This window comes from Cervus elaphus, chromosome 7, assembly GCF_910594005.1.
Source record: "Cervus elaphus chromosome 7, mCerEla1.1, whole genome shotgun sequence".
In the NCBI taxonomy this organism is placed as follows: domain Eukaryota; kingdom Metazoa; phylum Chordata; class Mammalia; order Artiodactyla; family Cervidae; genus Cervus; species Cervus elaphus.
This window is the reverse complement of record NC_057821.1, coordinates 45282394-45297081: the sequence shown is the minus strand read 5'-3', so window position 1 is coordinate 45297081 and position 14688 is coordinate 45282394. Positions and strand designations below refer to the sequence as shown.

The window sequence follows — 14688 nt, the reverse complement described above, 5'->3', positions numbered from 1 at the left end:
TCATTCATGACTCAGTGATCTTTTCTCATTCTGTTAGATGAGCCCCTTCTTAAAACCAGACCTCACAGGACCCATCGCAGATCCTCGGAATTTGCCAGTAAACCAAACAGAAACGCCCTCGCTTGTAATGTGCACAGAAGGTTCATCTTCCAGCTGGCTCTTACCCCCACCCACCTCCACACACACACACACACACAAGTTCAAGGCCATCACTTTCTTCACAGCTGTTTCCCCACCTGATATTTGGTGTTTGCTGATGTCTCTCGATACAGTCTGAGTACTGTGGAGGCCTCATTCACTCTTGGATTCCTCACTGTTTCACAAGCATCGAAAATATGCTAGATGCTTGAAATTCATTAGATTGTCTGCTTATCTCAAATTCTTACAGAATTTGGAATTACAGAGAATGCTGAAGAGGTCCTTCATTTTTTTTTTTTTAAAGATTTTTTGATGTGGACCATTTTTAAAGTCTTCATTGAATCTTGCTTCTGTTTCATGTTTGTTTTTTCTTGTCTGAGAGGCATGTGGAACCTTAGTTCCCTGACCAGGGACAGAACCTGCATGCACCCCTTGCAATGGAAGGCGAAGCCTTAACCACTGGACCACCAGGGAGATCCCCTCACCGTTTTTTTTTTTTTTTTTTTTTAGTATGATACCTTCCTAAATACCCTAGCTCCACTATTTTCACCCATAGCCTCAGGCATCATTACAGGAATTACTCGAAGGACAAGAGGCTGGCTCGTCTCTGAATTCACCAGTCTATGTGTTAAGTGAGTCGACCTTGAGGCTGGCAGCTCTCCAGAACGCGGTGGCTGGCATCACCCTCTCCCCCTTCCTTGCGGCCTCCACTTCTCGTGGGCTCTCTGCGTAGCCAGGCGTGGGGCATCATGGCCGGTGGGGTCATGATTCAGCTCTTAGTGAAAGGAGAGTCCTTGCTGCCTCACTGAGCTCATGCAAAGTATGGTGCCTTTTTCTCAAGGGAGAAAAAGAAAAGACTGGAACCCGTGGAGTGCAGAGCCCACGTGTAAAAGCAGGTCTATCAGAAAGATGGAAACACTTGACGATGCGGTATAACCTGGCACAACTCAGGAACTTGTAAGGGCTATGGATCAACAGTACTTGGCATGGGGTGGGTGTTCAAGAAGGTTTTACTGACCAATGAATGGAAAAATGATGCCCCCCCCCCCAAAAAAAAAATGTGCAAGCTAGAGTATTCAGGTATTCTTACTTCTTGGAAGATTTACTTACTTCTTCGACGGGCTTCTTGGAAGCTCCAAGTTCTTATTTTAGGAGCACACACACACACATACTTTGACTTCAATGCAAAAAATTAAATAAGAACAGAAATCCAGCTGTTGTTCACTCACCTTTTTACTTAGGTGGGGACCGTTAGCGCCCCCAGCGCCTCTCTGCCCTGAAGGTGGCACCTGATACACATCTTGTTCCTGGGTCCCATGGCCGGTGGGGACTTGGTAAATTCCCTGATTTTGGTAGGAGGGCGGCACTTGGTAGATGCTGTCTCGAGGGGTGCCCTGTGGGTTTGGTATTTGATAGAGCTTCTGTTGGCCAAAGGGCGGCGGCCCCAGTCCCGACGTGGGCAGGTCCTGATTGGAGGAGGTCTCCTGCACGGGGCCAATCAGAAGCTTCACCCGGTTGCCGGGGACAATGCCCTGCCTGCCGTGTAAGGAGCAGAGCCACCATCCCTCCAGTCCCCCCGTGTTCTGCTCGATGACAGTCAGGATGTCTCCCTTGCGGAAAGCCAGCTCCTCGGCACACTCCGGGACATTGTCGTACAAGGCTCGGGCCATAAGATTCTAGGCAGGAGAGAAGAGAGGGGGAACGCAGGTTAGCAGATGAGCTGAGTCCCTGAAACACCTAAGCCCATGCTCTTATGGAGAGGCACACTTCCTGGAAAGAGGAAGATCCGAACAATAGGCTGTAAGGAGAAAAACAGATGGTGCAGACAAAAGACAGATCCATATACGTACTGTGTCTGCCACCAATGACATCAGACCGCCTCCTCGGAAAAGCTCGGAACACCACTGAGCGCTGTGTCCCAGCAGCAGAGGCTGTGCCAGGGGAATTAGGAGGAGCTCGGTGAAGGAGCAGGAGAGCGGTTCACTCTCCAAAGCATTTTTCCTCCGTGCTTCAACCCAGCCGAAGGAAGAAAAATATACTCCAAGATATTCAAATGGACTACAACAGATTTTTTTTTTAAAGCATATCAGAGGTAAAGAGAGTCAGAGAAAGTCCCCCCAGACAAACAGCACAAATGGTGTTTATATCCAGTGTTAAAATGGAAACGGAAGTACACTGATCTCTGCCTTGGCAGGCCTTAACAATTCTTACTCTCAGTTGATCAAGAGGCCCTTGGATACAGGGAGAATCTACAAGCGGGGGATGTTTCCATGATAATCCCGTGCGGAGTGCAGCGTGACGGTGGTCCACACCTCCAGACCCGAGCGTGTGGAGCTCCAAAGAGGCTACCCCACGTGGGCAGGCAGCGGCCACCCCATCCTCTCTGGTGTTTTATTCCCACCTTTCCTGAGGGCCCCTCCTCACCCCGCCACTTTATTTCCTCCTTCTTGAATCTCACCATTCACATCGGAAAGGCTCTGCCTTCCCCTTTCATGGGCCCCAGACACTTTCTCTCTTTGTGTGAAGGCCCGTCTGGCACTTTCAGTACTCAGCAGACAGCCAAAGTAGGCATTCGGCGGGGAGCGGGTAGGCAGTACATGCCGACGTTCTTGGAAGCCTTTCAAAGCCTCGGCGATTTCATTTCTTGGCATCAGTCACGTCTCGAGGCACGAGGGTAGCCTTCCCCACCCCGATGCCAGCTCCTTCCCAGCACACACAGAGCCCGGGAACGTTACAAATTCATCTCCAGCTATCAGAGAACTCAAAGTGGTCTCTTCAGGGCTTCACTAGATAGTCGGGATGCCCTCGATGTTGGGGTGATGATGATCAGCTGTGGATCAGCTGATGACGATCAGACTGCCGATTGGATGGAGGGTGCTCTGACGACACACCCGTGGAATTTGGGGCTGTTGCTGTTTGGACTTCTGCCCCCCTGTTTTCTTCTCTAAAAATGTGGATTTGATCTTTCAGCCTCCTGCTTTTCAGCCCTTCATCACTGACGCGCACTCACCATCTCCCCCGGTACTACGCCCCATAACCACAGGTCCCGCGCCATGGGCTGTGCGATGTGAGGGGTCTGTCCCCTGCTCAGTGGTTGGGGACGTTCCTACTTTTACTCTGTTAACCAAGCTCCTCCGAGCACAGTGCAACGGCTTAACCTGAGGAAAGGAGATGAAGCCCTGGAACTCAGCACCCAGGAAGCCTGGTGATGCTCTTTTTAAGAGTAAGACTGAGGTCCTTGTTCTTGACAGTTTTCTGATCCAGGAAGTCTATGATGCAGACAGGCGAGCAGAGAAGGGAAGTTAAAAGATGCTGAGGGGTTTGTGTTCCAGGTGAAAGTTGTACTTGGTATTTATATTCTAGGAAGCTTTGGGTTTCTTCTAACAAAAGTCCACATACATAAAAATAAAAACACGCAGCACCGTAACCATTTAAGGATGAGTCCTAATCCTAAAATCTCTTATGTTTCTCTTCTCCCATCTTGTGGGTGATCTGTCCTTGAAAGAAAATTCATTGAGTTGAAGAAGACAAGAGTCTTTCCCTCTGTACCTAAATGATGGGAAGGAAATTCAGTCAGTTCAGTTCAGTCGCTCAGTCGTGCCCGACTATTTGCGACCCTATGGACCACGGCACACCAGGCCTCTCTGTCCATCACCAACTCCCAGAGTTTACCCAAACTCATGTACATTGAGTCGGTGATGCCATCCAGCCACCTCGTCCTCTGTTGTCCCCTTCTCCTCTGGACTTCAATCTTTCCCAGCATCAGGGTCTTTTCCAGTGAGTCATCTCTTCGCATCAGGTGGCCAAAGCTTCAACATCAGTTCTTCCAATGAACATTCAGGACTGATTTCCTTTAGGATGGACTGGTTGGATCTCCTTGGTGTCCAAGAGACTCTCAAGAGTCTTCTCCAACACCACAGTTCAAAAGCATCAATTCTTCGGCGCTCTGCTTTCTTTATAGTCCAACTCTCACATCCATACATGACTCCACCAAAACTGTCCTGTGGTGACAGAACAGGAAGACATCTGACCACTCTGGACTCTGTCCCTTTTCTCTGGGGCCCATTCAAGGACTGGGAATGGCTGGCAAGGAGGCCCTAAGGCCTCCTGACATCAGGAGTGACAGGGTTGGGACCAGATCTACAGGAGTTGAGGGTCCAGAGCTTGATACTGGTGATCCAGAAGGGAAAGAAAAGAAAAAGAGAACAGGGACTTCTGCAGTGGTCCAGTGGATAAGACTCTGCCTTCCAATGCAGGGGGCCTGGTTTTGACCTCTGACTGGGCAACTAAGGTCCCCTATGTTGCTCGTGGCCAAAAATTAAAAACAAAAATAGAGAACACCCGAAGGGTCAAAGTCTACAAGCCTCATCAGCATACATGAGCTCCAGGCATCTAGAGCTGGGTCACAGCTGCGGAGCTCTAAGAGGCACTGAAGTGGGGCCATGGACCACAACCAGCTTGAGGCGGATAGAAATCCCTGCATGAAAGCTATTCTAGATGTCCTCTGTCTCCTGTCCCCGTGACCCTCCACCACCACCAGCTAAGCAGCATGTTAACTATTCTAGAAGTCCTCTGTCTCCTGTCCCCGTGGCCCTCCACCACCACCAGCTAAGCAGCATGCTAAGGTTTCTAGACAGGCCGCCAGAGCCGCTTCTTGTGGATGCCCCGTGGCTGTCTTCTGCCTAGCTCCTGCCCCGTGCCCACAGACTGGGATTCGGGGAGTTTGATGAGGCTGCTAGAGAGGCACCCACGGCCAGCCTGCTGCCTCGCACGCTGAGAGTTATTCTCAGCCTCGGCCAAGTGGGAATAAGTTATTTAATATCTGCACGAGCCACAGGAGGCCGGCAGTCTCCCACACAGGGGGTTACAGCTCCTTCAGAGGGCCTGTAGGACCCGGGCCCGGCCTCCCTGTTCCACAGACGAGGAAACACTTCCGGGGGAAGGGGACAGTTTATCATCTGCGCAAGGCCACACATCGGTGGAGTCAGAGATGGGAACAGAACTGTGGTCTCTTGGCCCAGTTCTGCTTCCAGGACTCTAGGCCACCTTAGCTCTACCTCACGTTGTCCTCCAAACTGGGCTCCATTCCATTTCGCAGTAAAGCTCTGAAGACAGTGATTCATTTTGTCATGTCTAGGGAATAAGTCAATTCTTGGGGTTTGGGGTCCTGGCCGTGTGACTTGGGCAGATTACTCCCCCCACCTTTGCACCTGAACTTCATCTGTAAAATGAGAACGAGGATAACATCCCCATGTCATGGATTTGCAGTGAGGACTAAGTGAGTTCACTCAAGTCAAGTACTTGAGCACCGTGGGAGACTTGGGAAGCGATGATGACTGTTCAAGGTGCTAATGGTGCTCCGATGGTAAGCTCCCTAGCAGGTTACCACCTCAGTTCACAGTCAAGGGTTGGTCTCAGTCTAATGATGGTATTATATATACTTCTTCATACATGTGATGTTTCTCTTGCTCACAATTACACTTCAAGAGAATTGTATCTTGAAGCAGTGTTTCTCTGAATTAAGCATGAGTTCTGGTCACTGCAACCTCTTGTTGAGTATTTGCCTACAAACAACAAAAGTGAAATCACTGGTTGATTCAAGAGACCTTCTGAGACAAAATAAAATAATAATAATAAAAGTTTCCCAGGTGACTCAGTGGTAAAGAATCTGCCTGCCAATGCAGGAGACATGGGTTCAATCCCTGGGTCGGGAAGATCCCTTGGAGAAGGAAATGGCAACCCACTCCAGCATTCTTGCCTGGAAAACCCCACGGACAGAAGAGTCTGGCAGGTCACAGTCCACGGGGTCTTAAAGAGTCAGACACAACTTAGCGACTAAACAATGGTATCTCTGGAAAAATTTTATGAGGTTCCAAAAGAGTACCACCCATCAGCAAATGTGGAAAAACATGGGCAAAGAGGAAGCTTGACTTTTGAAAACACTTGATATACTGAGGCAAGAATTTGATAAGAAGATAATAGCAAAATTAACTTCAACCAGAACAGGAACCATCTCATTCAAAAGTTCACAGGCAACTCACAGACAGGCAGGTGAAGAGTTAATTTCCCTGGCAAGGACAAGGTGGAGGGAACTCTCGGTGGTTCCTTAAGGCCACAAAGTCAGAAGGTAATTATCAGCGTATCTCACAAAAACCCAGGCAAGGCACTTTGCCTGGTCAAGACCTACTGCTTCGCCCACTCTCCCTGGGATATTTATCTCCAGGGCAGGAAAGGTCAACAGAGAAACACATCAAGGAAAGATAAGAGAGCTATGTAATTCTATATCCAGCTGAATGGTTAGCCTCCGGAGCCTGGCAGTTAGAAACGCGACTAGAGCTTGGCAAAGCACCAACATAGTCGGGGCACAGAACTCAAAAGCCAGAAGAACATCAAACAGTTACAGTCCAACTCGTTCACTTTACAAACGAGAAAAACGAGGCCCCAGAAGTTAATGATTTGCCAAGTCACCTGGCAAGACGGTCACAGAGCCGAGCTAAGAACTCGGGCCTCTTGTCTCCAGCATGAGAAGTAGGATGGTATTTAATAAAGTCAGAGGCATGCGCTACAAAAGCTGTGGTTCTAATTAGGATGGGAAATCTGCATTTAGAATCATAAATCCTATTTGAGGGACTCCTAATCGTCTCCCCCACCCTGGTCTTCCTTGAAACTGTCCTGGGCGTCTATGCTCCCCATCCTGGTTCTCCTTCTTCCCTTGAGCTCAAAACCAGTCATTTCCCTCCTCCTCCACAGGCCATTAAAAAATTTTTTTTAAGGTTTATTATTAATTTATTTAGCCGCATAAATTTATTTAGCAGCACGGCATGCAGGATCTTAGTTCCCTGACCAGGGATCAAACCTGCACCCTGGGCAGAGGAAGTGCAGAGCCTTACCCCTCGACTGCTAGGCAAGTCCCTATTTCTTCCCCCTATCCTTTTAGTGGTCACGTTCCAAAAGGATCTCTCTCCTTTCTGAGCTCGCTCCCTACAGGACATCTCATTCATGCTGATGGCATCTAACCACACAGGTGAGACTCAGACCCGCAGCTCCAGCCTCGATATTCCCTCTGCTCTCCAGTCCCGCGCTTCCCATCGTCTAGTGAGCATCCCCACCTCTCACCCAAGTGCAAACCGCCCTTCTGGTGTGTCTCAGTGAATAGCAGGCACACAGCTGCCCTAGACTGGAGCCTCACAGGTTTGCTGAGTCACTCCACAACCCCAATCAGCTGGGACCCGCTCATCCTCCTCACTGCCGCTCCCCACTCAGGCCCCCAGCGACTTTTTTTTGGTGGGAGGGGAGGAGAGGGCAGGTATGGCAACTGCTTCCCAGCTGGTTTTCCCGCATTCAGCTTCTTCCCAGCTCCAAACCTATCTTCCACATCACCAGAAGAGTTCTCTTCCCCAAGTCTATCTCATTGTTACCCTTTCTAGTTCTTGGTGATAGCATGTCTTGAGATCACACCAGTCAATCCTAAAGGAAACCAACCCTGAATATTTACTGGAAGAACTGATGCTGCAGCTGAAGCTCCAATACTTTGGCCACCTGATTCAAAGAGCCAAGTCACTGGAAAAGACCCTGACGGTGGGAAAGACTGAAGGCAGGAGGAGAAGGGGACGACAGAGGATGAGATGGTTGGATGGCATCACCGACTCAATGGACGTGAGCCTGAGCAAACTCCAGGAGATAACGGAGGACAGGGGAGCCTGGCCTGCTGCAGTCCACGGGGTCACAAAGAGTCAGACACGAGTTAGTGACTGAACAACGGACTTGGACTATCTCATTCAAGACCGAGAACTCCTTAAGCTCAGGGAGGCTGTTCTTCCTTGGGCACTTTCAGAACCAATGTCTGAAGCAGAATACACACTTATTGTGTTTGCTAACTTGAAATGGATTCTGGACTCGGATTCTGGTTCTCTGCAGAGAGGGTGAAATGGTTTTCTAGAGATGTCTGCGAGGTATGCGGTTGAGATTTTCAAATGGACGTGGGGAGATGAACTAACAGGACCAGAAAGATAAATGGTGCTCCAAGTCACTAAGCCTCAGGGCCAGAGAACGTGGGAGGCGGCCAGCAGGAAAGCACCCGCCCCGCCTCTTAGCACAGGATGGGGGGCCTGCGTCTACTGCACAGCGTCTGAGCAAACAGGAAGGCCAAGAGGAGCCGGCCATCCCCATCTGGTTAAACACAATGGTCTCTGTGAGAGCCTTTCTCTCCCTTCAGCGCAGCAACCTACGTCTGGTGGTAGGTGACTGAGCACCATTCACGCTTTGCCAGAATGCTTGGCTTCTGTGATCCCTGGGTTCCCAGGCTGTGCCTGAGGACTGGGAGGAAAATGCCCTGCAGCGATACAGCAAGCACCCGGAGCTCCGGACCACACGGTCGTTCCGTACCCGCTCTTGCCTGCCCTGCTACCAAAACGTCAAGAGAGCGTATTACTCCCACTGCCAGGGAAATGATCTGCGCTTCCAAATACGGAGAGGTGTGACTTGTAATTTCCATGACCATTTATGCCGTTCTCTGAGGAGAAGTGAGACACAATGGCTGGTGTGTCATCCTGCCTTCCCTCCCCCGACCCCGCCTGGACGGATAGCATCATCAATGGCCCAGCTTCCTCTTATTATTGACTTTGTTCTATATTTACCACGCAGGATCTCCTGCCAAGGCCTCAGGGCCGCCACATTCTCAACAACGTGACTTTCCTCTGCCCACCCCACCCCCCAACACTTTAGCCCTGGACTCCGGCAGGGACGCATACACAGAGCAAAGGAGGAAACGGCCATGGTCAAGGAAATCGGTCCCCAAGGAAGTAGCTGGGGGATGAGCATGAGCGAGGTCAGTCTCGGGACACACGGGAGAAGAGCGAGAGGATCTGGTGTCTTTACGTCTGCCGACAAAAATCAGCTTAGGTCTTTTCCATTAGAGCTTATTACGAGATTCTGAATATGGTGTCTTGTAATAACCTATAATGGAAAAGAATTTTAAAAAGAATACAGATACACACACCTATGTGTGTGTCTGTCCATGGGGATTCTCCAGGCAAGAATACTGGAGTGGGTAGCCATTCCCTTCTCCAGGGGATCTTCCTGACCCAGGGATCCAACCTAGGTCTCCTGCATTGCAGGCAGATTCTTTACCATCTGAGCCACCAGGGAAGCCCTGTATGATCCCATGTATATATACAGCTTCCCAGGTGGTGCTAGTGGTAAAGACCTCGTCTGCCAGCAGGAGACTCAAGAGATGCTGGCTAGACCCCTGGGTTGGGAAGATCCCCTGGAGGAGGGAATGGCAACCCACTCCAGTATCCGTGCCTGGAGAGTTCCATGGACAGAGGAGCCTGGCAGGCTACAGTCCATAGGGTTGCAAAGAGTCGGACACAACTGAAGCAAGTTAGCACGCACATAAGCATATATATATATATATATGTGTATATATATCCCCAAATCACTTTGCTGTACAGCTGAAACCTAACACAATATTGTAAATCAACTCTACTTCAGTTAAAAAAAAATCAGCCCCAGTCTGAGGGCCATCAAACCACTTTGGCTTCCTCCTGCTCTCATCTTTAGGATATAGTGGGACGTGAGATTTCCCCAAAGAAGGACACAGTCACGGTCCAAAACCCTGGATATCTGCGAGTGTCTGGAGTTTTGATTCTTGGAATACCTGGTTTTAGACCTGGATTCTTTCATCAGATGACATCTGGAATGTTGAATTTTTTAAAGAGCTGAATCCTCTGGAGATTAAGTAGTAGATATAAGGCTTTCAGGTTTACGAGTCAGAAGATATGATGCAGAGCGCATCTAAGGTTTTTTTCTCAGCAATATTTTTCCATTGCGACCTGACAGACTTTTCATTAGGTGCCCTGAACCAGCTGCAGAAGGGCAGCATGACATCCCGAGAGGTGTCTAGGAATACTAGTTCCCCGTCGTGTTTCCTGACCTCTGGGGAGAGGGTCCACCAAAGGTCCCTCTGCACCGGGACCGAATTTCAGTCAATGATTTACATATCCTGGAAAGTGCTTCTGAACCCCTATGATGATCACAAAGCCCACACCAGTGTCTTGGACTCTCTCTGAATATTCATGTCATCTACTTGGCCCCCAGTTCTCGCATCCTCTAAGATGTTCATTCCTGAACGGAAGATGCTTTAAAAAATTGTGGCCTTGGGCACTCTTCTCCCAAAGGTGCTCTTTGACCTGCAGTGACCCTGACACGCACGGTGCGGCTGTGCCCCGGGCATGGTGGCCCAGGAGGTGCCCAGGTTTGGTCCCTTTCACGTTGGCCTGCTCCAGTTTGGTGAGGGATGGCTCCGAACCCAGCATGACTTTGTGGTTCAGAGACCAGAGGGGCATTAGTTCTTGGGCGCCAGTGAGAAGACAGATCTGACGCTCACTGCAAACCTGGATATTTTTAATTAATTTGTAAATTTTTGGCTGCCCTGGGTCTTTGTTGCTGCATGCGGGCTTTCTCTGGTTGCAGAGCAGGGGGTTGCCGCACTGGGGCTTCTCACTGCGGGGGCTTCTTTAGTTTCGGGGCACAGGTTCTAGGTGCATGGACTTCAGTAGTTGCAGCATGCGGGCTCAATAGTCGTAGCTCTCAGGTTTAGCTGTTTCGAGGCCTGTGGAATCTTCCCAGACCAGGGAACGAATCCGTGTTCCCTGCATTGGTGGGCGGATTCTTATCCACTGTGCCACCAGGGAAATCCCAACAAATTTGGGTATTTGGATGTCAGAAAAAATTTCTATGTTAACTAGATTTTGTAACATGATATGGAGAGCATAGTTGAGATTAAAGCAGTGTTTCTTCAAGTGCTGGCTTTCGGCCTGCCCTAGAACGAATGCTATCTATTTACCCCTGATTTTTGAGGTCGATGCAGGACAGAAATATCCACATGCTGGGACCTGTTTACCAAGAAACCAATGGTGGCTGGGAGCAAACCCTCTTCTTCAAATAAGAAAAATGACAAACGGTTGTCAGGTGGTGTGGGTGTGTGTGTGCAAGTAAGTGTGTGACTTCACAGCCAACTTCTATTACTTCTTGGCTGGCTGTGGAGGATAGATTTGATTGCTGACATTAATTGAGAAAAAATAAATCAGCTTTTGCTCACAAGTCTGATGACATACATGTGTCTTTAAGAGCTCAATTCTCTGCTCTTTTGTGGTTTGGGGGTTTTTCTTGGGCAGCTCCTGAGGGTCTGAAATAAGGTGGGAGAACACCTTGGTTTCTGTAGGTACTCAGAACCAGTAGTCACCCATGACTTGACCAGACCCACTAGGCTAGAATTTTAGACTAAGAAGGGATCCCAGAGATCATTCTAGCCCAAGCTTCTTGTTTTACAGCCCAGAGGGTCTCCCATCAGATAAGTAGCAGAGCAGATCTAGCATCTGGTTCCCTTCTTAATCTCGGATTTTTTTCCTGCTGGACTAGGGTGTGCTTCCTGAGAATGTTCTCCATCTTAGAATTGCGTACCATTGCTATTAAGCCTCAGAATCTGTAAGCATTTGTCCCAGGTTGCCTGGTTTTCATAGATTTAAGCATAGTGTATTGGCAAAGGATCAAAACTACGGGGCAGGCACAAATGCTTTTCAGGGTCTGTCCCTAGATAAATCTGACAGGCACCATATAATGATGACGGCCTGACACCCACTCACCCAAAAGATAGGTTTTATTAACAGCAAAACAACCATCTGGATTTCAGCCAACATTACAGTGTTGGCACCGAATGACTTCTATTTGCCTGTCTAGACAAACCCCTCTAACATTCAGGTACTTGGGGAAGTGAAATGAGAATTAAGTCATAAAGGAGTAGGAGACTCTAGTCCACAAATATTACAATATAATTCCCCCCAACTATATTACTTCCCAACAGTCAAAACACACAAGTTGTAACATCTAATAAAGCATATTTGAAAGAAGGGAAAGATCTTCCTATTTTCACATGCCCATTTATCTTATCTTCCTGTATCAAGGTATGCAATCCTCAAGGTATGAAGTTATATCTAAACCCATGAATGCCTATATGTACACATGCCAACAACCTTTGCCTCCCAGCCAGAACACAGCTGATGTACCTTGGGTGGCACCCCTCACTGGAACTCTTAGATGACTCCTGACCTAGGTTTGGTGCCTGATTGTTATTATCCTACTTAATTTCTGAAGTCCTCAAAGAGTTTTAAAAAAAATGGATTTGTACACTTGGCTGAGCGGGTATATACAATCACATACTGTCAGCACTGCATTTGCAGAGTTGCCTCAAGAAAGAATCTTTAGATGCTGAGAAGCTAATCTTAGCTTCTCAGTTAGAAGAGAAAGGAGAGATGGCAGGAACAAATGAAGGTGAAGGAGACCTCCAAATGAAACTGACGAAGCTGTTCAGTGGCTGGGGACACAGACAAGCGCCTACGTGTATAAAGGATGCACTGCTTTATGAGAATAAAATTTTTCTGCAAAGTCCATTATTCATGAAGCATGCATTTAGAACTGGGCCTGGAAGAAAGCTATTGTATGCATTTTTATGTTATATATTGTATCTATGATAGGAAGATTGTTAGGAAAATGAAGCCAATAGAAGACTTCAGAGAGCTTGGCTGGCCTTAGAGATGGTCTGATGGTTTTACACGTAACCTAAGGAGGCCCCATGCTTCTTAGTACCTTGTGGTATTCTCTTGAACAGACTGGGGCTAAGCATGTAAAAGGAAGCTTCCTTTTGGTTACAAACTGTTACATGAAGCCCAGCTTCAGTCATGATAAAATGATGGCAAACCATTTTATGGTTGTATTTTTGTGCTTCTATCACCTAAAACCATGGAGGCAATTATTTTTAAGCAGAAGGAAGTAGGGGAGATTATAGCAGTGATTTTTCACTAGCGGGGAATTTTGTTCCCCAGGTGATACGTGGCCACGGTCGGACATTTTTTGTCATCGCACTGTGTCTGCGCGTGTGTGGATGTCACTGGTAGCTAGTGGGCAGAGGCCAAGGGTGCTGAAATGCACAGGACAGTCCCCACAAGAAAGAATTATCCAGCCCTAAATGTCAGTGGGGCTGCCGTGGGGAAACCCTCAAAGGATGCACGCTACATCACGAAATCGATAAGAGTCTAATCTCGGTCCTCATCTTGTCAGACTAATGACAATGAATCACTGCCTTTTGTGCCTCTGTTTCCCCATTTGCAAAATGGGGATAATGAACACGTTCTTTATAATAACATCACGAGGAGTCATGAAATTATATATGCAAAACACTCTGACTTCTTCAGAAGAAAGGGTCTCTATAAAATCAAAGCACAGTTCTGATTACCGCACTATTATGAGCTCATGAAATTGCGTCTTAGGAACTGTACTCCTCCCCCTCAAAAAAAAAAAAAAATTCCTCCAGGGAAAGAAAACAAACCAGAATGAGCTCATCATGATTACACCTGCCACACCAAAAAACAGACACTGTTCAGAGAAGCTAAATTCTTTCCCTCCAGCAACGAAGTAAGCTGCGTCTGTAATTAAGATCTTAATAAGGGGGGGACGGGAGGCTGGATGCAGACGCCGCAGGCTTCTCTGAAGTGCAGAGCCATCCCGCCAGGTTTCAACAAGAACAATCGAAACACAGCCCCGCTCACTGCTTCGTGAGGCCTCAGGTGCTCTCTGCATGGTCCGTATTTCAAAGGGCTTGCCTTCATTTCTTCACTTCCGCAAGGAGAAAGAAAAGGACCTTCTTATTATTTACAAGTGAGTGTGTGTGTGCTCAGTTGCCAAGTCGTGTTGACTCTTCGCGACCCCATGGACTGCAGCACTCCAGGCTGCCCTGTCCCTCACCACCTCCCGGAATAAAATGTGATGTTGTAGATATTATTTAGAAGTAAATTATGAAAAGTGTGCCAGAATCCACTTTAGAAAAAAGAAGCCCCTAGGCAATTTTCTGATAAAAAGCTAGAAAAAGTCATACAGAAAGCTGACCTAAGGCAAAAGGGATAATGCCCTGGACAGCCGATTGATCTTGGGAGCAGCTTGTGTTTAGTGTCCGGAACGACCATGTATAAACTTCCCAAGATGGTCCCCGTTTCAAATGTCCTTCCCGGGGTTAGACCATCTGTCCCATGTTGGGGTCTGTGAAACATGGATACGTACCCACAGAAGGGAAATATATTTTAAACTAAAAATAAAAGATAGGCCTCCAAGTATGTGTCTTGTTAATGGATCTGCCTTGGTTGAATTTAGGATACAGGAGAAAAAAAGACAGGTACTGATAAGAATCTTGTATTTAGTCAATGGACGTGTTCTCTCATTGGCAAGGAATCAAGATCTATTCCAAGGGCATCCGGGCCTCTGCGGGACTGTCCAGCCATCCAACTTCACCATGGACGCCCCTGGGCTAACTGTGTCCTTAGCATCCCTTTCCCGGCGCTCACTGCACTTAGCAGCTCTGAGTGGGAAAGGATGGAGAATCAGAGAAGAACACGGACGTTCTATCCCAGAGGAGCACTAGAAGGGACGTGGAGATGGTTTTCTGCCAGTGTTGTTTTCATGGTCCTGAAGCAGCGCTGGGCCTCTGAGTCGTTTCCTGCT

General features: G+C 48.2%; 1 protein-coding gene across 3 annotated transcripts in view; it reads right to left on the bottom strand.

Moving 5' to 3' along the window:
* NEDD9 (neural precursor cell expressed, developmentally down-regulated 9) overlaps window positions 1-14688 on the bottom strand; it is a 187086-nt gene that overhangs the window by 30142 nt on the left and 142256 nt on the right. For 2 of the 3 annotated variants that reach the window (XM_043908549.1, XM_043908548.1), the window contains one exon: window positions 1368-1814. In XM_043908549.1, coding sequence (XP_043764484.1) covers window positions 1368-1814 — 447 coding nt within the window. Of the gene's footprint in view, window positions 1-1367; window positions 1815-2596; window positions 3807-14688 lie in introns of those variants that run through there. The other variant, XM_043908550.1, reaches the window with a different exon arrangement.